The sequence below is a fragment of the Pisolithus orientalis genome (genome assembly GCF_024613125.1).
Source record: "Pisolithus orientalis strain OTSU chromosome Unknown F5J12scaffold_1, whole genome shotgun sequence".
Classification (NCBI taxonomy): Eukaryota; Fungi; Basidiomycota; class Agaricomycetes; order Boletales; family Pisolithaceae; genus Pisolithus; species Pisolithus orientalis.
Window position 1 is genome coordinate 1,453,660 of NW_026260782.1, and position 22,176 is coordinate 1,475,835.

Consider the following 22,176-nt stretch of genomic DNA (forward strand, 5'->3'; position numbering starts at 1 on the left):
CTTTCTCTCGCCTTGTCTGCCATGGCGAGCACGGCGACGGCAGAGGTGGACAAGCAGCTGCGTCTGCTCATGCCGACGGTTAGAATACCCAACTCTACTAACATACATAGCGTGTTACCACCCTCTCCCGCCAATGTACCGACGCGTTCACCTCGCTCGAAACAACCCTCCGGCAAACTTATACGTTCCCGGTCCGGCTCAGCGGCGGCGACGATGGAAAAGGGTGCCATGGCTGTAGACGTAGAGGGCGATGGAGAACGTTGGATTGGCCTCAAGTCCCGCTTTGAGATCGTCGTGGAGCGCATGGAGTTGACGGGTTACCAAGTCTACGCAGTCGAGAAATGGTGCAACTCGATCACGTTTCGTTTGTGTGTGTCTCACAGTTCTGCTTGGACAGGGTCGTCGAACGCAACCGACCTGTGACGCTGTTGGCCGTGTACACTGGCGACCCTTCTCACAAGGCACGTGCAGCTGGATACCCCTTCTCCATCCGTGCATCTCTTTGATGCCGCAGGGGCTATTATACAGATCGTCGTCACCGCACTGAGTCCGATGGCGGAGTTGTCATATTTAGAGGCGGTGGACGAATTCACCGCCGCGGTTCAGCATCTCCGAAAGCAGGTCGGCGGGCGGCCAAAGCAGGCAAGTTGCTTATCCTTGGGGGTCTGTTCTAGTTTCAGTCAGTTAACCGTAGGATTAGATCCAACAAGGAACCCTCATGGTCACTTCTCTGGCTCACTTTCGCTCGGACTACACCATAGTCCATATACCTGACGGGGATTTCCTTGCCGTTCAAGACAGATTATATTCAAATATAAATCTCCTTCGTATGGGATGTAGTGGTCGAGGTGCAGTCACGCTCGATGAACCAAGGTCTGAGATTGTCGTGCATTATATGGACATCTTTTTGTTACTCACGGCGTGGTAGCGAAACGACCAAGGAGCGTTTCAAGTCCATGTATCTCTTCTCGGATGCACCCCCTCCGGCGAGTGCGTACAGGTCGATGACGCATTCTCGCACCCACTCCCGCGCATATTCGCATCCAGTGACGTCGCTTTCCCTCTCGACAGCTGCTGCGGAGGGACCGCATTTCCCCGTCAGTTCTAATCAACCCAGCGTCGTCAGTCTCCATCACTCCAATGCATCCCAAACGAGCGCGCTGATGACGAACTACTTCATCGCGGAATCCATATTTCGTCTTGTACGTGCTCGAGCTGGTCAAGCTCGTTCAGGCTGCACTCGCTATTTGTGGACTGTTCCCATTGCCGTCTCCGCCTATACTTAGGCCCATGTTTGATGGCTTGCTGTGTGATGTAACTGTAGAGGGAATAAGAAGATGGGGAGCCGAGATCGGCGAGAAAGTCCCTGGGTTTGAGGTGAGCTTGTTATTTATCCTGTCTAATTGACGCATGACCAAACGATTCGTCTTAGGCAACGGAACGAATAGCAGATCCCAATATGATTTCATTACTGCTTTCTTTCGTGCTATCTGCCCGAAACAAACTTTGTACCCTAGTACAAGGCGTTCCAAAGGATCCCTTCCTGCATCCTCACGAGTTCCTCGTTGCCCTCGCTTCATATGCGCAATCACAATCCTTAGGTGGGTACTCAAGTGCGACCCAGCTCACGGGTCCTGCGCTCGTCCCTGCCGCACCATTGCCTTCTGCCACGGCTTTCAGCTTGTCCAATAGTGTGGGTTCGTCCGGGTCTTCCACAGACGCCAGTGCCAGCCTGAACCCATACGGCTCCAGTGCGGCCAAAGTGTACCTTACGTTTCTTCTCCACACCACGATGCTCTCCGCACACGAGAAGCTCCGGCACGCAGATTCACGGCGCGTGCACAGGGTGCTCTTATCAAAGCTGGATGTCGGCCCGACGTCGGAGGAGGACGCAACGGATGAGGAGAAGAAGGGGTTAGGAGGAAGAGTGATGGGCCTTGTCTCGCGCACGAGTGTGGGTGCTGGAGGTATTATTAGTCCCATCGCAGATCTGGGGTCACTGATAAGGATCGTACTGAGCGGACGGGACCGAGACAGAGAGCGCGAGAAGGACAGGGGGAGCAGAGATACGGAGAGCTGGAAGGAGCATATGGATGTCATGGACGAGAAGGAAAAGGTAGCGGGGAGTGTGAGAGCACTATGGGGTGGGAAGGTGGAGGCGCTAGTGAGGATGCGAGAGCGAGCTGAAGGAAAGTGGGCGCGTCTAGTGCGCAATGAACGGGAAAGGGAACGCGATGCAAACTGGAAGGATAAGGACAGGCCGACACTGAGCGATATCGAGGATCCTGCGGTGAAGAGCAACGGGGAGGACGAGTTGGCGTTTGGAGGGGCGTGGTCCGGAAAGGTGCAGAAGAAATTGGAAATGTGGGCAGGGTTGGTAAACTGCAGTTTCGTTATCTCTTTTGTTCACCTCGTGGGCGTGCAGGATAAACCGGTCGAAGCGCTCGGTAGACTTGCCTGGACTAGGGAAGTTCTCGGGTCGTGCGTCGTCCGTTGCGATCCCATTGTCTGCACAATCTTCCTCATCCGGACACGTCTACCCTGCGTCTGAAGTAAAAGGTTTGGGCATCTCTACGCACGCCCTCCCGCAGTAAGCACCTCATCCGGTACTGACGTTATTAATTCGCATTTATTGTCAGAGACGGTGGGGCAAATGATGAAGATGAGCTGCCCAGTAGCGGACAGGTGTCACCTATATGTTCGTCTCCATGTCTTGCTCACGGTTTAAATCTTATGCTACTCCACTAGCCATCTCACGCTCACATCATCCGTTCATGCTAGCGGAGTCTGCAGATGTAAGCTCTGCGAACCTCGCTGGGATGGGCATGCCGAAGCAATCTAGTGGCGAACATGCACAGGAGCCTAGAGGAACCGGCAGTGCGCAAGCACCAAGTGTAAGAGGAGAGCCCTGGTTGGGACCTGGCAATTGCAGATTGCCGGTCCGGGAGAGACAGGAGTTGGATCGAGGGATTAAGAAGAGGTGCGGAAGGGTCCTTGAAGAAGAGATTCGGAAGCATGGGAGAAGGCTCTGCCGGTTAGTCGTCGTTTCGTTTCGTGAACATGCTGAGATGTGGCTCTCTGTAGGCGACACACTTTCCATGATCTGGACTCTGTCAGACATACTCCTGTGTTGCGTGTGGAGTGGATGCAAATAGACGTGGAGTTGTGTGGTCAAATTCTTGTCATGCGGAGACGGGAGGCCCATTTAGAAGGAGTGATGAAATGTCTCGAGGTAAGATAACCGTTGCCGAATTCCCTTGACCAGTCCTTCACTCGATTTCCACATAGTATTTTACAAACACGCTCTCGCACACTAATGCTTCCCTCCGGACGGCATACGAAAATCACGATTCTATCATCAAAACGCTCACGAGGACAGTCGCTACCCAAGGTGCTTTATCATCACAAAGCGCTTATACAAGCACGTCGACGACAGCCCCTCCGAGGTCGCTTGCTGCGATCCTGCAGATGTTCCCCCCTCTCCCCCCCGTCGCGGCACTTCAGTACGAGACGGCGCAGTTGCGTGTGGGAGAGATGTGGGCAAGTACACGTGCACTGCGGGCGAAGGTTTGGGAGTTGCGTGCGAAGGTATTCGGTGATGGGACTACAACCTCGGCTAATACGGGAATCGGTGCCATTAGTGCACCGAGTCGACTGCGACGGAGATCGAGCAGGATCAGAGACCGGGATAGAAGACTTGTACAGTGGACGCTGGATGGGAACAAGCGGCTTGTGGACGCGAGCGGGAGGACAGAACAGGATGTAGAAGAGGATAGGCGTGCTGGAGGTTCTGATACCGACAACGAGTCGTTCTATGAAGGTGAGCGGACGGAGACGGAGAGCGAAGGCGGGCACGACGATGTCTCTGGTCGCGCGGAGGATGAGGAAGAGGAGGAAGAGGAGCGCCAATGGGTGATGCCGATGTGGTTATTAAGAGTGTTGACGAGTTGGGGATCGCGACTTGGGTTTTCGCGACGCATAGGACCAGGAGCGCAGGCCAGCGTGGTCAGTGTTGGGGATATGCCCGGCGACTCGGCAGAGAGCTAAATAGTTGTAGCGTGGGACACCCAGCGAACTTTTAGTGAAGACTATCGGTTAATCACGAAGTGTCTACTACATCTGGGAAACACCTACGCGACGCGGCTGTTAACAACTCTTCCGCACTTGAGCGAGCTCTCTCATTGGCCAACAAGTGTCTTAGCGAGTCTTACGACAAGTCACTTCCAAACGGAGGCAGGTATAACCTGCTCACTCCCTCGGGTAGTTTTGCAGATGTACCATCTGTACCCGAACTTAGTATCAGCCAATCAATTCCGTCCCGTTTCATCATTTCATGTTTTTTTTTTTCGTCTTCTCACCATTGGCGCAATAATAATCGCTAAAGCGGAGAGTACACGACATGTGCAAACAAATTACGCAATTCAATGGGGGGCATCGGCGAGGGCTGAGCATGCCGAGACTCTGAAGTGACGGACAGATTGCATGTACTTCCTAATTCACAGGATTGCACGAACCCGGCAGACGCTCAAACTTTGCGGACGAGCTTTCCCTGCGATTTCTTGAGGGCACGTTTCCGTTCTCGCTCCAAAGCCTAGACAATATTCAGAAGGAGACGCGGTAAGCCGAGAAATATGCTACCTTCTTCTGGTCTGCCGCGCTGAGCTTCGCGAATCTTTCTTCTTCAGCCTTGCGTTTTGCGGAACGCCTGTCCTCCAGCACTTCTTCTCTCTTCTCCTTTTCTTCTTCTTCTTTGACAGCTTTTTCGACGTCTTCACGGATCTTCCGGATTTTGGCACGTGTTTCAGGGCGGAAAGTAACTCTGCCTGTGGCGAGAAGGTCTACAAGTGCGAAAGTACCCTCCAAAAGTGGTAAGATACGGTTGACACCTTGGGCGTCGTCTGGCAAGTCGAAGGTGAGAATGACACGTTTCGATTTGGTGGCAAGAGCAGATACAGATGGACGCTCCTCTGGCTGATCCGTGATGGAGAAGACACGGAGGTAGGGCAATGCAGAGGAGATGAGGGTAAGAAGTGGTGTAGAGTTCCTAGACGGAGCGAGTTTCACAAGCGTTTCTGTCACGTCTGCGAACTCGGACATAACGGAGAGGGTGGAGTCGAGGCCTGGGTGGTTGGCCGTGCGAGTAAATGTCTGCTGTGTGGAGGGCGTCAAAGAAGTGCGAACGAAATTGAACGGATGCGTACCAAGTCCCAGCGTTGATCACGGATGACTGTGAGTTCCGACTTGCGCATGACAGCCCAAATAAAATCGGGCGTTGCTGCAGCTGCATCGCTATCGAGGGTGAAGTCGAAAGTGAGGGCATCAAAAGGCTCATAGCACAGGTCATATGCAGACCAGAGGTACTGCCAGATGAACTGTAGTAGGTCATGACGCGGCCGAAGGGCGAGAACGGTGTGGAGGGAAGAGATGGCGCGTCGACCGGTCGAGAAGACGAAAAAGTCCGAGGGACCGTCTGATACGAGCCCGGACGTTGGTTTAGAAAACTGCTGAGAGAAGAGTGGAAGCACAACAGAATAAAATCTGTTGGCCTTGCGCGCGTTGGCGGTCTTTCCGTAGAGGGAGAGTCCGGCGTAGACCAGGAGTGCGAGAAGAAGACATGCCTGGACACGTAAGGCTAACTCACCGTGTTGAGATGACAGGCAAGGAAAGACAGTGAGAAGGGGACATACTGGCTGGTTTGAACACGAGGAACTTCCAGGACAACTGCCAGCCGTCGTAATGGTCTGGCAAGGAATACGGAGGGGGGACGAGCAGGGAGGCCATGGGGGAATGGCGGCCGAGGCTTGACGCTTGAATCCCGGGGAATCCGGAGAGTATCTTTCGGGGAATGCCGGCGGAGCGGATGGCCCGAATGTACCAGAGATCGAGTCGCTTACCACCCCTTGGTAGCACTGGTAAAAGACCAGCAGGGCGTTTCGAAATTCAGGCAAGTCTGTCCACCCACTTTCATGGAGCATCATCAACCCATCCTACTCAATCCGATTCACTTTGAATTAGACATGCCGGTCAGTAGCTCACAACCCACCAGCCCCCCACTTCACTCACCCGGGATCCCTCCCGTAGCCTACTGACTACGCGCAATTCGTAGTGGACGTGATCGCCCGCATGACCCGCGAGTCAGGAACGATCGACCAGTCCATCCTCAGACGCGCGATCGGGCTTGCGTCCTCCTATCTCCTAACAGACACATCCACAAACTCTGAGGGTGGCATCGTCACCTGGCAAACCGGATTCAACCAACTCGCAGATGTTGTTGTCGTATTGCATCACAGAGACGAGCTCGAACTCGAGACCTTCAACGAGGCCTCGAAAGCATGCTCAGAGTGTTGGAGCGTCGCAGGCACTTGGAGAGGCATGGAGGATTGTCGGCATGGCGTCAAAGAAGTCGCTGGTAAGCTCAAAAAGCTCTTGGACGAGCCAAACAGGAGGACGTACAAGGGTCATAAAGTGTATACACCCAACAGTGCATGACGACATTACTGCAGCCCCTGTAAATACTCTGTACATTTAGCGACATTATCGCACAGCCACAGTCATTTCCCTCTACTCCATGTCCTCCTCGTCACGGCCTGCCCGTCCAACCCGCCCGGTGCCAGCAACGCCAGAAACCAAGAAAGACGTCGTTCAGGAAGACGGACCCACCACCCTTACGCCCATCCGGGCCCACTACCTCAAGAAATCCCTCATCCAACTCCAGCTACGCAAGGAACTCGATGACATCACCAATGCACCAGCCGACAACGCGTCCACCCTCGCCTACCTCGGTCCACCCTTTTCGCCGCCGCAAAAGTCTGTTCAGAAACTCGATCTTCCGTTCCTCAGATACATATTCAGACATTTCGTGCTCACATTCCCGTTCATGGCCGCGGCACCCAAGGATTTTTACTCTGATAAACTACAGCCATTCGTAGCTAGCGTTTTTGCTAGAAATCTTTCTCCAACTATTCTCATCGAAGACGCAGACGATGACGAGACCATCGAGGCCACCCGCCTCAAGATCCTAGCGAAGGTCGAGCGCAACCTTGCCATGTTGTTCAGCTCAGGCACCAAACTCGTAGAGCCGGAGCAAGTCGTCAGACTATCACAGTCGGACCTGGACAGAATAGAAAGCCTCATGAAGAACAGACGAAAGAAACGAAGGGATGTCTTCGACGTCAACATTGTCTGCATTCGCACCGTCACCGACAAGGGCCGGGTTAGGAATCGTGTGCACGAAGTCCGTGTCATCCCTCATTCCCCCGCCACAGCAGTCCCTTATCATTTTTCAGGAATTCATCATCCGCACTCGTCTGTCCAAAGACAGAGAGGTCTGCGTCTCCCGCCGATACGGTGACTTCAAGACGCTTGCAGATGAGGTGCGTATTACTCGAGTTACCAGAGTACTAGTCGACTCTTATCCACTATCAGTTGTGCAAAGCTCACCAAGACGAACTCGTCCCGCCTCCTCCGGCTAAAGACCGTACTGCCGTCGACGTATCCTCCCCGACGCTGGCCCAGTCACCCTCTCAGAGTACATTCAACCTCTCTCAAGACTCTTTCTCGCAGCCGTCTCATATACCTGGCGCTCACTACAGTAACTCAAGGCAATACGGCCCGTTTCAATCGCAACCTCCTGAGCGTCTTTCACGCGAGAAGAATCGCCTTACCCTCCGTGGCTATCTCCACACTCTGCTCGCCAACCCTACCTTTGCCTCCTCGCCCGTCCTCCGCTCGTTCCTTCTCAGCGGTCCCACCAGACTCACGCCGGCAGAACAGGAGGACGCGCGACGCCGCGAAGACGCCGACCATGTCAGAGACGAAGGCCGCAGACGTTTCGCACACGAGATAAGTGTCCGCATCGATGGTTTGCGTGAATCTGTCCGCAGCGTCAAGGGAGAGATCATCGGAAAGGATGGCCTCATGCAGGTCTTTGCCATCATCAAGGTTACCCCAAGTATCGAGCAGTTGCCCAAAAACTATCAGGCTGTAATTGAGTGGGCTAGGATATCGTGCGTTTGACCAGGTGGCTCAGAGCGCGTCGTGCTCACAATTTCTCGGGGCGTAGCCTTGCTTCAACGTTATTTCAGACATACGTGGCATCCGACAACTCTTCCGAGACGTTTGCGAGTCTCAAGCGCACACATGGTCTCATGCCCTACTTCGTCCTCAAGGCAGCCTTAAAGATCAGCAACCCTGTCGGGATGATACGGAGTACGTTATACTAATTAGGATGTAAGTCACGCTCACACGAGGGCAGCTGTCTTGGATATTTTCCTCGCCCAACCTTTTGGCGGTCGAAGTCTGCTGCAACGGTAGTGCACTCCCTTTCCCCTACCCACCACATCCACTTAGCAACCTGTAGGCTATTTACTTCCTCCCTTTCCGAAGAAGTCAAATCCCTCTCGACCTACATCCAACACGTGTCTGAGAAGGTTGGCGACCCCGTATTATGCAACAAGGTTCGTGCGTTCGTCTACGCGCCTCGTGAGGTACAGGATTTCTATCGCGCCTCGGCGGTCGCCGATAACGTCCATCTCTTGCGTGCCATTATGCATGGAAGAGAGGAGCCTATGTTGAGTCGCGTGCAACTCGCGCGGATTGGGCAGGCTGGACGCAAGTGGGAGGCATGGGAACGAGAGAGGAAGAAGAGGGGCGAGGATAGCGATGACGAGGGTCCATCGGACGAGGAGGTGTGGTTATTTGAGGACCTGAAGACGCTGGTGAGATTATATTCGAGGCTCAGAGATCGGGAGCAGTTGATCGCGCTCATTTTCGAGGTAAGGGTGTCGTGCGTCTGTTGCGTCCACACGCTGATGAGGTTGTCAGGGCGTGACGGCGGACTTGCTGAAAGATATCATCACCATCTTCTATGCGCCGCTTGCACAGGTTTATCGGGCGGCCAGCATTGCTGATTCATTGGGGGATCTCCAGAACTTCATTAATGACCTCATCCGGACAGTAGAACAAACCGAAGATCGTAAGTTTCTTGATCTGGCTTCCCGCTAAGATTCTTCAGTCTTGACCACGGCGTCGTTCAGTTTCCCAAACGGACCCAACACAAACCGTTCAAGCCTTTGTCGACCTCGTGAACAGACATGAACAAGCTTTCTACACCTTCGTACACAATGTACACTCCAAAGGCGCAGGACTTTTTGACGGCCTCATGCGTTGGATCGAGCGGTTCCTTACCGTCGCACGGGATGGTGTGGGTTCGGGCACGGAAATCGAAGGGGCGGCACATAAGATTTCATTGGAGACATTGTTACCTGCAAGAGACGAAGAGAGAGCCGCAATACTAGAAGAGGTGGATAGGGTGGCACGATATCACTACGCGCTGAAAGTGGTACACGAGGAACGTGTGCGCAGACAGTTTTGGCGCTCGCGGGCTGGAGGTGAGAGGGGTAGTGGTGACGACGCCGATGCTGCCACTGCTAAGGAGGCGGAGGCCTTTGTGCATAGTGTTGCCAGGGAGATTGGTATCGGTGAGTTCACAAGAGGAAACGAGAACGAGCTCTTCGCGGAGGCGGATGGAGAGGACGACGGTGAAGATGATGAAGAGGACGAGGATGATGAGTCAGAAGACGTAACAGACGACGAGGATAGCAGTGATTTCGGAACAGACAGCGAAGAGGATGAAGAAGCATCAGAGGAGTTGCTCCCCTCCAAGCAGTCCTTTCCTGATCCAATTGCTCCTTCCAAAGCGCTCGCTCATCCAGGGTGCTCATGGCCGGTAAATGTTTCACCCATGCACGCCAGGAAGAATACCCAACCGTTTGCGTCTCACGCGCCCTCGCCTCAGGAAGTTCGCCAACGTACTTTTTCACTTCGGAACGCAAGGTCGATGAGCTTCGTTAGGGATAAAGATCGAGGTTCGCGGAGCTCCAAGGAAAGCAGCGCACTCCCACCGGTCCCGCCGCTGCCCCCACAGTTTGACAAACCACTGCCGCCGCGTCCGCCGGGCCCCCTGGCGCCTTCTTCGCCTAGTCCGCCTATACCCAGGAGACGATCGTCATCACAGCTATCGGTCAACGGGCGTACATCATCTGTACGCCAGGCCACATTGGCATCTCGATTGCATGGGCAGTCGGGCTCGAATTCGCCTGCTCCCCAGAAGGCCAAAAAAAATGCTCCTGGTGGATTGCAGCCTCCAGAACTGAAACGTATTCCCCTTCTATTACCTGTTTTTGTGGAAATGGTGAGATCTCGTCATTCTCAGGATTCTCTTTGACCTAGGTCATACTTTCTCTAGGTGCGTCCTTTACTCCGCCCCCAGCAATGACGCAGCACGCTGTCACTCCGATTGAGGGCGTTATATCAAGACTAGATCAATACAAAGAGCTGCCTGTATATCTATTTTAGCCTCATGGAGATATCGTGCACTAAACTTGTTAATACGTTAGGGTATAGCTTAGTCAAATGTATCTCTACAGTGTATTTCCTGACAATTTTCGGGAATCTTGCGAAAGGACTCTGAGTACTATTTCTGGTCAATATGGTCGCAGGTTTGCTAGGCTAGTCCGCCAAATGTTTCGTCAAATTCTTCCTGCGTGGTCTCACCCCTCCTTACTTTCTTTGCCATCCTCTCCTCTTTCATAATCTCATCCCAATCATCCTGGTCCACATCGCTTTCAGCTTCATGACCGTTCTCTCCTGTTTGAGCAGTGCTCGTTCCGGCAGCCTGCGCTTTCAGCCACTGCCGCTTTCTGTCCTTCTTGAGCCTCCTCTTCTCCTTCTTCTCTTTCACCTCCGCTTGTTGGCTCCAGGCCGTGTTGCGCTTTCGTTTAACCGCACGAGCCTCGGCGGCTTCTCGTTCTTTCTCGTTGGCGTGGTCTTTCTTGGATACTGTTTGGAGGCGTTTCGCTTCTTGGGCCTTGTCAGCATAGGCGTAGGCGTCCCACTGTTAACATGTTCGCCATCGGCAGCCGTTAAGGGTGCATCGCGGGTGGAGAACGGACTACTCACGTCGACTTGTGCATCCTCCCATCCCTCCATGTTGACACCCTTCAGTTCAGGCATGCGCGGTAGTCGGAGGAGACCAAATGCTTTGGTGACACCAACCAAATCGAGAGCTTTGAGTCGGAATATGTAAGACGCTTCATGTTTTGAGTAAGCGCGCACGAAGGAGACGAAAGCTTTCATCGCCTACGCAGATGGAAAATGAATAGGTAGGTCGCGGTAACAACACAGGTCAAACTCGAACCGAAGCAAGCTCTTACCTTGTCATTCAGCGCACGGTCTGTGAGGACGACCTGTCGGATTTTAGAGAGGTACTCTGGAACAACGGGATCTTCTTCGGACGGCTTATGCATCTCGTCGCTCGCAAGCCCTCCGCCGACTCCGATGTACGGGTGTCGGACAACCGGGATCTTGCGCACCGCCAAGAAATCTGCGGAGAAGACCGTTTGGATTTGGTTCTACTGGCGAAGGGAACGCTTACCGATATACTCCGTTTCTTTACTTGTAAGAAATACGTAAGCACGTCCGCTCTTCCCCGCGCGCGCAGTCCGGCCGCATCGATGAGAGAATGCCTTGGGGTCGGATGGTGGATCAAATTGAATCACGACATCCACATTGGGAAGATCAAGGCCGCGGGCGGCTACATCCGTGGCAAGTAATATCGAGGGGGTGTTTGGAGTCGATACAGAGGAAGAGAAGGACGACAAAGCGCGCGTTCTAGCTGTGGGTGAAAGGTGACCATGAATGGAATACAGGTTCGCATTGGGCGGCAGGATGGCAGGAAGAACCTTTCTTCTCCCTAAAGAGACCTGAACACTTGAGACGGATATAATGAGACTACGTACTCGGTAGAAATAATCCACGCATGCGCAAGTTGCAAAGTAGACAATGAAGTGGGATGATTGGTACGTCGCAAGGTCGTGCTGGATGACCCGCACTAACTGTATAAGCTTCTCCGAGGTTAAGCAACTGATATAGAAGTTTTGAAGACTGGAATTTGTCTAAATTGTGAGGCTGGAACGCTGTGCACAAACACCCACCCTGCTGGAGTTCGCCTTTCTTCGATGACCTCTCCCTTCGATTCCTTACTGCCCCCACCCATTTTCTTCGACTTCTTTGACTGCACCTTGACGATGATACGTGCCGGATTTCGCAATCCCACGCGCACGAGATCGGAGAGTGCATCAGCATCCGTCATTGTCGCACTGAATAGCCCAGTACGCCTTTGCTTTGGAAGGTGAGTGATGATACGCGTAAGTACCTCCTTGAAACCTAAGTCAAGCAACCTGGGAGTAAAATGAGCCGGATATCCCTGGAACGCCATAGTTCAAGTCACCTGTCTGCTTCATCAAGCACCAGGACCTCTAATTCTTTTACACTGACCACCATCTTACCCTTACCCATAAGGAATTCGTCCGCCCGACCTGGCGTGCCTATCACTATATCAGCGCCCGTGTCTAGAAACCTTTGTATGTCCTGCGCTGGGGAGGACTGGTCTGATGAAACGAGGAGAAGTGGAGGAGAGAAATGATTGTCCGACTGGTGTATATGATGGTTCGCCCTCATCTGCCGCAGCTGACGGTTGTGAATCCGGTTGGGAAGACAAAAATAGCGAAAAGACGGAATGTATCTGAGTGGCGAGTTCCCTATACCGAACACACGGGTAATTAGAGAGAACTTAACCAACACGCAAATGTCATACCTGGTCGGACTGATGACCAAGGCACCAATTTCATTCCTCCTGAGCTTGGATTCCCTCCTGATCAAGCGCTCGAGTATTGGGATCACAAAAGCCAGCGTTTTACCGGAGCCGGTGACGGCCTCGACGACTACATCCTTGTGTTGCATAAAGAGGGGTATCGTGGACGCCTGCACGGGCGTCATTTGGGTATAACCCATTGAATTTGCGACATCTAGGCTGGAGACTAGAAAGTCCGGATAAGACGGGGGCGGGTGTAGGTTGACTTACATCCATGGCGTCAGTGACGTCGGAAGCGATGTCCATAGTCCAGCAAATGCATTCGACTGCGACATTTTGAAACTTTTGTGACTTCAGCTTGTGCCAGAGAGCAGTTCAAAAGCCCTCGATGTAAACTTTTAATTATGATACCAATCACCTAAAAGGCCACTACTTTTGTACAAATATTTTGGTCCCCCACAAACAAGTCTAATTTCGCTCCGACAAAAACACCAAAAGGAACATATATCAGAGCAAATTTCAATTACTGTCGATTTCAGGCAGGTTGGCCACGTGACTTTTTATGTAAGAAAAAAAAGCACCCAACTTCCGTCAACCATATCTCCTCAACGCATCATCGGAATTCAATGAAAGAAATACCATTTGACTCGGAAAAGATGACGGAACTTGATTTCAGATGACCGAAGTCTAAAAAATGTGGTTGGAAATTTCCGGTATTTAGTGACCTTGGGATATGAGTCTCGAGCTATGTACGACATGTAGACAACCATTTGGCACTAATATCAGTGGGGTAGCTATTCGGCGCATGCTCGATAACATTCTTTGACACTTTGAGGCTGTGGTTGACGTCGAAAGAAAGGACGCGAGGCACAAAAATTTGTGCAAGGACATTGATAATGACAAGGCACAATTGACAGCAGTAGACATGTGGGATGATAGACATACTGCAACCTAAGCATGGGCTCCTGACCTCACAGCATTCCAATCCTCCTCTGCATACTGCATAATCAGAATAGCTGTCCCAACCTCGATCCTGAGCCACACCTGCAAGTCTTGGAGCTTGACAAATGTGGGAGTTAGCTGTGATATACAAACAAAACCCTTCTTTGCCAGCATGTGCCCAAATGGTGCAAAAGTCACACCATCAGCATTCCATTGCTCATTGAGATCAAGAGATGAAAACCAGGAAATGATGTCAGTGGGTGGGAGTGGGGGTGAAGACAATGTGCTGGGAGATGATGTTGGTGTTGAATCACAAGGGTGGGTCTGAGAGGGCTGATTGGGATTGTAGTACTGTCCAAAATTACTGATTGGGTTCTTGATATTGCACAGAGGACAAGTATGGTATGAAGAGCAATGACAAGAGCACTTGCCTTTACTTGAGATTGATGGTAGATTTGAAGTTAAACTTGTATGGGGCTTGTTGTCTTGTAAGACAAAAGAACAGTAGATTGTTTGATAGGGAGTAAGGCAGAAACTCCCAAGTTTATATACATGTAGCAGTATGCACAGACCAGTAGCATAAAAGGAAGGTGCTACAATGTAACTACTAAGTATAGTAAGGAATAGCAGAGAATGCTATGGAATATGATGCAATAAGTGATGTCATTCTGATGTCACTGTGGAGCTGATCACCAAGCATGTCATGTGATATTACACATGTATTTAAACGTGTAAGTCTAGACAGTCAGAACTATTATGATATTTCCAACACTCCCCCTCACTCTAAAATGGGAGATTTACAAGTCCCATTGACAAGTGATTAGTTTCAAATTTTTGCCATGTCAAAGATTTTGTAAGACCATCAGCTTTTTGTTTATCAGTTTGAACATATTCAATACTGAATAAACCGTCTTGTACACATTTGCATACAAAGTGCCATTGGATGTCAATGTGTTTTGATCATCCATCTGAGACAGGGTTTTCAGCAATAAAGCAAGCACCCATATTGTCACAGTATAATATGGTCTTTTTGGTCTTTAGTTTTAATTCATCAAATAGCATATGAAGCCATTTGATTTGACATGCAGCATCACAGAGAGCCATATACTCAGCTTCTGTGGAAGAGAGTGTGATCATCTTCTGTTTTTGTGATTGCCAAGAAATAAGGGATGTTCCAAGGAACATTGCATAACTGGTTGTTGAATGATGAGTATCTTTATTTGACGCCCAATCGGAATCAGCAAAACCAAATATCTGCAATTCAAGTCCAGAATAGTATAAGGCCAATTTTGGAGTAGATGCAATATAGTGAACTATATGCAAGGCCTTGTTGCGATGATCCTCAGTGGGATTCACCATATATTGAGACATGCAGATAACTGCATATGCAATGTCTGGATGAGTACCAAGGGCCATATAAAGTAAGGACCCAATAATAGACTGGTACTGGGAATGGAGTGATGAGGTTGCTTGATAATTGGAAGGGGCTTTTTCCAGTTGATATCCTGATGGTAATGGAGTGCAAACATTTCAAGCAGTCTCCATATTAAACCATTTTATGACCTTTCTGACATATGGGATCTGATCAAGATAGAGTTCTTTCCTTGATTGATCATGATGAATTTGAATGCCAAGGTATTCCTTGACTTCAACAAGGTCACAGGATTCCCATTTCTTCATGAATTCATCTTTCTTGGCTTTGAGAAGACATTTGTCTGATCCTAAAAATAATCTGTCATTGACATAGATGAGGAATATGTCAATGCTGGCTTTGGAAGAATGGATATAGATACCAGCATCCACTTTTGAGTGTATGTAGCCCATGCATAGTAGTGAGGCATGTAGGGCTTTATTCCATGCTAGTGCCACTTGCTTAAGGCCATAGAGGGCCCAAAGCAGCCAATATACCTTGTGCTCTTGACCCTTAACTCAAAAACCTTCTGGTTGCTCCATATAAATTTCTTCATTGAGGTTGCCATATAAAAAGGCAGTTTTTATGTCCAGGGCTTCCATTTCCCAATTTTTCTGGGCAATGAATGTGAGTAGGATTCACACAGTTTCAAAACGAGCCACTGGAGAGAAGGTATCTTTGAAGTTGGTTCCAAATTCTTGTGTGAAGCCTTTAGCCACAAGACGAGCTTTGTAACAACCATCGCTTTTGATAGTGAAAACCCATCGACACTTTACTGGTTTCTGATCTCTAGGAGGATCCACCAAAGTCCATACTTGTCTTTCTTCAATAGACTTTAATTTGTCTTTCATAGCATCAAACCATTTCTTTTGCAAATCAGGAGATAATTTTAGAACATCTTTATAATGTTCTGGGGATTCTTTGATCTGAGCAGCAAGAGCAAATTCAAAAGGATGCATCTCAGCTTGTTGATCCGGCATTCCCTTTGGAGATTCTGGAAGCAGAGTTAAAGGAGATAATGGAGATGGAGGAGTGGTATTTTGAGGATGTTCAGTCCACTGGCAAGGAACCTGAGGAGGAACCATAGCTGGAGGTAAGACTGGTGAAGGTGGTCTTCTTTCCTCTTCATATCTCTTCATATCTTCTCTGGATTGTTGTGCATGTCTTTCAGCATTACAAATCCATTCTTGAGCTTGATCTCGATTTTGTTAAATATCCCTCTCAATTTGAATTGGAGGTCTATCTCCATAAATGTTTCCAGGACAGGAAACTGGGATAAAACTGATACTTAGGACAAGGTTCTCAGTTTTCAGCTTGTTCTGGTTGAGCTCTCCAAACATTTTGGGAGTCTCCAGGAACAGAATAAGGTTGGTGAGGATGCCAAATGACTTGAGGGTTGACTGGTGGTTCAGGCAGCAGGTGCTCTTCTTTGTGGTGGTTGAGCTCTAGGCTGGTCTGTAGCTCTATTCTGCTGTGGGTTTGGTTGTGGTGGAGTTAATGGACAAGGTGGTTGCCAGTGGATGAGGTGGTGGTTGGATCTGATCAGGATCTGGAAATGAATGTAGGCTTTCTGAGTCAGAAGAAGATGATTGGTCATCTTCAGAATTGGGGTCAAAGGTTTCAGTCTTTTTATCCGAGCAGAAAGGAAAAGAGTCTTCTACAAATTTAGCTGTATGAGATAAAATGATCTTTTGACCATTTAGGAATCTGTAACCTTTGGTATTAGGCTTGTAGCCTAAGAATACCATCTTGATAGCATGAGGTTCCAACTTGTCTTTTTGTTGTTCTTTAGGAACCCATACAAAGGCTTTGCAGCCAAAGGTGTGGAAGTAGGATATATCAGGAACTTTTCCTAAGAATAGTTCCACAGGTGTTTTGAAAAGAATCTGCTTGAGCAGAGTTCTATTGTACACATGAAGTGCACAATCAAAGGTGAAGTTCCAGAAGCATTTTGGAACACAAGCATGATGCCTAATGGCACCTGCTTTCTCAGAAATGGTGCAATTAAATTGCTCAGCTCAACCATTTTGTTGAGGTTGATTGGCAATTGATAATTGATGAGTTATTCCACATGTAGAGAGGAGCATTTTAAAAGTGGAACCCATAAATTCTCCCCCTTGATCCAAACAGAGCACAAGAAGATGGTGACCAGTCTGGTTCTGAGCAGACACCATCCAATTGGCAAAAGCAGAATAAGTGTCAGACTTGTTTTGGAGGTAGAGACAAAAGCTGAATGACTGAGTAGTCATCAAGAAGAGTAAGAACATATTTGGATTGAAAATAAGATTTGACTGGCAGTTCAAGAAGGTCAGCATGAACCAATTCCAGAGGTTTAGTAGCATGTTTCCAAGAAGGCTTGAAAGCTTTAGGAAGATAACTTGCCCTGTGTGCATCCTTTACAAGAGGAAGTCTCCCCCTGTATTTGTATTTCAGGAAGACCCAATCAGCAAAGATGTTGAAGAATAGTCTGAGCTGGATGACAAAGCCAATTATGCCAGAGTAACTCCAGTGAAGTCCTAACCAGAGGGCAAAGGACCACAAAAGCATTGGTAGGTGGTAGCAGTATGCCCACAAACCAGTGTAGTGGTGAAGGTAGGTGAGGCTAATTTAGCCTCAAGTACAATCCAGCCATCTGGTGCTTGGATTACTTCACTATTAAGTGTCACAGTGCTCCTATACCCATTATGTAGGAGTGCATTTCTTGAGCAAAGCCTCTTTGAAAATAAAGGGCTATAAATGACATTATGTAGCAGCAGGTTATGCCCATTTTCTAGGTGAATAACCACTGTTCCTTCACCATGTAATTGAACTTGACTTAACCCAGCAGTAGATGCAAGGGAAGGAGTTTTAAATTCTCAAAAGGTGAGGAAATCAGTTTTAAATGGAGTCACATGATGTGAAGCTCCTGAATCCAACATCCATATTGACTCACCTTTTGGTAGGTTCTGAAATGATGCATGCACACCCAAGGGGTAGCAGTCAAAAGCATCATATGCATTCCTATCGAATTCACTGGGGAAATATCCTGCAGTTGATTCATTAGGGTCATACTTGATATCAGGATTATGACAAATACAGAAAGGTTTACATGGGATAGGATCAGGAACAGATTTGTGAAAGGCTTGTAAAGATATAGGGTGAGACTTTTTTACTCATACTTGGACAGATCTTCTGTTGCCAGAATCATGTCCTCAAACATTTCTGGTAATGCTATAAGCATTCTGGTCTGTCTCTGCAGCCTGCCAGCAATTTCTCTCAACATCCTCATTCACCACCAAGTTCTTGCAAGCCAAAACAGGTATTTGCCACTCCACCTGTGGTCTGGCTGGGATTACAAGGACATATCCACTTCTCCCCAGGAGGGGAAAGGGGAATCTGCCTCAGAACAGAGTTCTGAGTCTCCCAATTGCCAGGGTTCCCATAGGGGTAAGACCACTTGGTGTAAAGAGAGGGCTGCTCGGCAACAAATGGAACAGGTACAAGGCAAATTAGAATGAGGTATGTTGACACAAATCTTGACTGACTCAACTAGATCACTTTGGTGTCCCTGGATTTTGTGCAGGTACCAAGAAGCTAATTGTCTGGTAGAAGCATCTACTGGGAAATTGGGTGATCTATTGACCATCTCCATAGCATAGGTGATGTCCTGACGAGTCAGGTCTGGATCATATTGTGTGGATTTGCCAATAACATGTGAACCCAAATAGGTTTCAAGGTTGTTGGAGTAAATCCTTTCCATAGGAGCAGGTTCCTCAGGAGAGTATTCAGGAGAGGGGTTGTGAGGTACTTCCATAGCAGTGATATCAAATTCTTCAGCAGCAGCATCAAATCCTCCATATTGCTCTGCATAAGAACAAGTATTAGGGTCATAATAACCCTCAGGGATTTCTTCAATATAAGCTGAGTTTATGGCCTCAGCTCCTTCAACTTCAACAGCAGAAGCTTGGGCTTTGCCCTTGCCTCAGCGATGATTTTGTCCTCTGCCACAAGAACCAGAGGACTGCTGTTGTTGTTGCTGCTGCTGTGGGTAAGGCATGTATGTGCCATGTCCACCTCTGCAAGATCCACCTTGACCACCATGACCACTAGTGGTTTCCATGGTAAGATCCAGAACCACCACTGGAGTTTCCTCCTCAGTGATCTTGAGTATTATGAGATCTGTGGCATATGTTGCACAGTGGAGGTTTATTCATACAAGCCAATAAGGAATTGGACTCCTGTTTAATTTGTGTTCCTGATGATGTCACCCTTTCCATTTGTGGAAGGAGGGACTTGCCCAATTTATGGGCCCAGACCTCCTTCATATGAGGTATGACAGTATTGGCAGATAACTGTCCAGCAGCAATAGATGATAAAATATTGACAGGAGCCTGTTCCCAGGCTTGGGACATAGAGTGGATGAGAATAAGGGCCTTCATCTTGTTGTCAAGAGTAATGCCCTGGCTAGAGATAGTGGCCATAGTCATGGTGATTTCAGAAATCTTTACCATGATGTTATCCTTTGGTTTGATCTGAATTTGGATCAACCATTGAAACTCCATAAAAGTAGTCATGGTGGAAGGTTCACCATATTTAGACTTGAGTTTGTCCCATTTCTTTTTAGAGGTGTCTTGTCCATCAATAGACATAGTGATCATCAGATCACAGTATAGCATTATGATGCCTTGAGCCCAAGTATCAGAAATCTTCCAGGGCTCTTGTTGTGTAGCATCCACAGGCATGGGTTTTGTGCCAGAGACAATATCCATAATGCTGAGAGTTTGCATATAGGCTTTCATAAGAACCAACCAAGAGGCATAGTTAAGACCATTGAGTTTTGGGATTTGTTTGGAGAGGCCTTCAGGACATCTTTTTAGAAGTCCATTAGCAAGTGTTCATATAAGAATGACTTGGTAGGATGAGTTGAATAGGAAGGTGGATTTAATAGGTGATCCACTTGGCATTTGGGTCTACGAGCACAAGCTCTAGCAGACTGAGACTTGCATTGTGTACAATGAGGATGAGTGATGTGTGGATGAGGATTCCTCCAGGTTTTAACAATTGGTGTTCCCTTCCCAATGAATCACTTAGTAGCGAATGTGAGAATTATTGTGCTCTAACAAATCAAAGTCTAAGGGTCCAAAGTAATGGTACCCAAAGAACAACCATGTGCAATCATGCAATGGTTCATCAGTTTGTTATGAATCCCAGGAAGGGATTAGTGCAACTATACGGAATGGGAAAACAACCAGTGTTTCAAAAACCAGGACAGGAGGATCTAACTATGATTTCAAAAACATTATAGGACTCATCAATAATACATCTGTCAATGCCCTTGTGGTAATGGCCACCTGATACATATGGTATGTCCATCATACCTGGAAGAGGATAACTTCTGCCTAACAGCACAAGCTGCACAAGCTTGACTAAGAGCTGTGGTAAGAATTCTGTGGCATTGTGGTTCTGCAAGATAGTCAAAGCTACTCTCCTGAATGGCATGTTCGAGATCTCAAAGAATGTCCTCCTGAGGAAGGCCAGTAAGTGAATTGATGGTTACCAGCTCCATCAGCCCATCCAAGATGTCTATTAGTGGCCTCATATCTGATGTGACTTCCCATATTGCTCTGAACCTTAAACTTGGCAATGAAGTGAGCAAGTTTGCTATTGAATCGATCTCCACTTCTTTGTCTTTGACAGAACCACCTTGGGATGCATCTGATGTCAGTGGTGCTGTCAGCCCAAATTCCTCAGAAATGGCACTCAAGATGTTTGTGCCAAACCTGAAGAGGCAGAATGAGTCCACAGAAGGACAGGTCATAGAGGACACGGGCATTGTAGTAGATGTAGACAAAGGTGTCATGTGTGATAGTGAGTGTGGGGATGGTGAAGAGTGCAGGATCTTCATAAGTAACTGAAGGAAGATCACAACCATTAAAGTTAGCAATGACATGAGGCAATGAAGTATGGGAAAGTTTAGGGAAAAAGTTGGTTAGATAGCCATGATGGGCAATGTGGATTCCAGGGCAGTAGTACAGAGAGTCAAAACTGGGAAAGTGGGGCATTAACTGCCATGCTGTTTCCACAGTTGACAGTGGAATGAGATAGGTAGCAGGATTAGGCTTTTTGAAGAATGCCATAGATGATGGCACAGCCTCTCTCCAGGACAAGCAGTCACATACATATAACATTTCTATGAACTCTACAATCTCCTTGACAGCATACTTCCTCCATTTTGCTCCTTCATACATCCCATCACAGTGTTCAGCAATTTGAATTTCAGTTTTCTTAGTAATAATGAGAGACATAGCTTGAAGATGATTAGTTCCTGTAATGAATAGATTTTTGCACGAATGAGTTAAAGAAGATTGAACTTAGCAAGATCATTGGCAGGACCAACAATCATGAGAATGGGCTCAGGGTTAAGCAACTCGTTCAAAACTGCAATATCCTCAGGTTGAGGAGTAGGTGCACAAGGAGGAGGAGTGGGGTCAGCTGCACAAACCTCAGTGTATGGTAGTATGGGATCTAAGTCTGCCTTGAAATCAACATTGGGGAGATGAAAATGCAAGTAATGTGGAGGTGGAAGAGGAAGCATACAGTGTGTGGTGATTAAGGCATGAATGCCTACAGCATTTTGTATCACTAGTTGGCATTGCTGCCACCAAAGAGAGAGTCCTAGAAATGAAAACCAGAAGGCAGTCAAGTGTATAAAAAGCTTGTGCAAGTCGCCAGCATCAAAACCACCATAATGAAGTAAAAGAACAGCCTGATTAAGGCCAGCAAGAAGTGACACAGCAAAAGTAACTACCACAATCCCTAGCACATCTAGGCCTAGTCAATCCATAGTGATTTGCCTGTTGGCAGTGATCTATTCTATGCAAATCAACTAAATGGCACACACCAAGAAGGCAGGGCTCATAACCTATTGCACAGAGGACAGGTATGGTATGAAGAGCAATGAGAAGAGCACTTGCCTTTACTTGAGATTGACAGTAGATTTGAAGTTAAACTTGTACAGGGCTTGTTGTCTTGTAAGATGAAAGAACAGTAGATTGTTTGATAGGGAGTAAGGCAGAAACTCCTGAGTTTATATACATGTAGCAGTATGCACAGACCAGTAGCATAAAAGGAAGGTGCTACAATGTAACTACTAAGTATAGTAAGGAATAGTGGAGAATGCTGTGGAATATGA

General features: G+C 48.5%; 5 protein-coding genes across 5 annotated transcripts; 3 read left to right on the forward strand and 2 right to left on the reverse strand.

The window, feature by feature from the left end:
• Window positions 1-21: 21 nt before the first annotated feature.
• On the forward strand, window positions 22-4,047 carry F5J12DRAFT_887182 (uncharacterized protein; the record flags this gene model as incomplete). The annotated part of the gene is made up of 12 exons (XM_051747184.1): window positions 22-344; window positions 398-419; window positions 472-621; window positions 701-873; window positions 929-1,202; window positions 1,234-1,377; window positions 1,433-2,373; window positions 2,426-2,590; window positions 2,640-2,698; window positions 2,749-3,034; window positions 3,085-3,232; window positions 3,289-4,047. The coding sequence occupies 12 exons, from the start codon at window positions 22-24 to the stop codon at window positions 4,045-4,047; spliced, it is 3,444 nt and encodes a 1,147-aa protein (XP_051605841.1).
• Window positions 4,048-4,347: 300 nt separating this feature from the next.
• On the reverse strand, window positions 4,348-5,870 carry F5J12DRAFT_793139 (DUF1682-domain-containing protein). Its single transcript, XM_051743954.1, has 4 exons — window positions 5,688-5,870; window positions 5,202-5,632; window positions 4,639-5,151; window positions 4,348-4,591 (listed from the first exon to the last, which is right to left on the reverse strand). Exons 1-4 carry the CDS (start codon window positions 5,779-5,781, stop codon window positions 4,526-4,528), a joined length of 1,104 nt encoding a protein of 367 aa, XP_051605842.1. The 5' UTR covers window positions 5,782-5,870; the 3' UTR covers window positions 4,348-4,525.
• On the forward strand, window positions 5,871-6,561 carry F5J12DRAFT_793142 (uncharacterized protein). Its single transcript, XM_051743955.1, has 2 exons — window positions 5,871-6,023; window positions 6,082-6,561. The coding sequence occupies exons 1-2, from the start codon at window positions 5,967-5,969 to the stop codon at window positions 6,487-6,489; spliced, it is 465 nt and encodes a 154-aa protein (XP_051605843.1). The 5' UTR covers window positions 5,871-5,966; the 3' UTR covers window positions 6,490-6,561.
• F5J12DRAFT_24863 (uncharacterized protein) lies at window positions 6,303-10,455 on the forward strand. The gene is made up of 9 exons (XM_051738578.1): window positions 6,303-7,234; window positions 7,287-7,373; window positions 7,426-8,006; window positions 8,063-8,208; window positions 8,255-8,309; window positions 8,360-8,774; window positions 8,824-8,974; window positions 9,036-10,192; window positions 10,247-10,455. Exons 1-9 carry the CDS (start codon window positions 6,569-6,571, stop codon window positions 10,274-10,276), a joined length of 3,288 nt encoding a protein of 1,095 aa, XP_051605844.1. The 5' UTR covers window positions 6,303-6,568; the 3' UTR covers window positions 10,277-10,455.
• A 49-nt stretch (window positions 10,456-10,504) lies between these two features.
• Window positions 10,505-12,987, reverse strand: F5J12DRAFT_902211 (DEAD-domain-containing protein; the record flags this gene model as incomplete). Its single annotated transcript, XM_051748269.1, is given in 10 exon segments — window positions 10,505-10,894; window positions 10,960-11,139; window positions 11,214-11,383; window positions 11,435-11,741; window positions 11,799-11,943; window positions 11,994-12,239; window positions 12,290-12,514; window positions 12,534-12,599; window positions 12,656-12,871; window positions 12,923-12,987. 10 exon segments carry the CDS (start codon window positions 12,985-12,987, stop codon window positions 10,505-10,507), a joined length of 2,010 nt encoding a protein of 669 aa, XP_051605845.1.
• Window positions 12,988-22,176: the final 9,189 nt, after the last annotated feature.

What these genes read in the sequence shown, in the direction of transcription:
- F5J12DRAFT_24863 (XM_051738578.1), top strand. Translation starts at nt 6,569, where the DNA reads ATGTCCTCCTCGTCACGGCCTGCCCGTCCAACCCGCCCGGTGCCAGCA. An exon ending in TGATCGCGCTCATTTTCGAG is followed by an intron (nt 8,775 to 8,823) that starts GTAAGGGTGTCG and finishes TGAGGTTGTCAG; the next exon opens with GGCGTGACGGCGGACTTGCT. An exon ending in AGTAGAACAAACCGAAGATC is followed by an intron (nt 8,975 to 9,035) that starts GTAAGTTTCTTG and finishes GGCGTCGTTCAG; the next exon opens with TTTCCCAAACGGACCCAACA.
- F5J12DRAFT_793139 (XM_051743954.1), bottom strand. Translation starts at nt 5,781, where the DNA reads ATGGCCTCCCTGCTCGTCCCCCCTCCGTATTCCTTGCCAGACCATTAC. An exon ending in CCTCGTGTTCAAACCAGCCA is followed by an intron (nt 5,633 to 5,687) that starts GTATGTCCCCTT and finishes ACGGTGAGTTAG; the next exon opens with CCTTACGTGTCCAGGCATGT. An exon ending in GCGCGGCAGACCAGAAGAAG is followed by an intron (nt 4,592 to 4,638) that starts GTAGCATATTTC and finishes AATATTGTCTAG; the next exon opens with GCTTTGGAGCGAGAACGGAA.
- F5J12DRAFT_793142 (XM_051743955.1), top strand. Translation starts at nt 5,967, where the DNA reads ATGGAGCATCATCAACCCATCCTACTCAATCCGATTCACTTTGAATTA. An exon ending in ACTTTGAATTAGACATGCCG is followed by an intron (nt 6,024 to 6,081) that starts GTCAGTAGCTCA and finishes TCCCTCCCGTAG; the next exon opens with CCTACTGACTACGCGCAATT.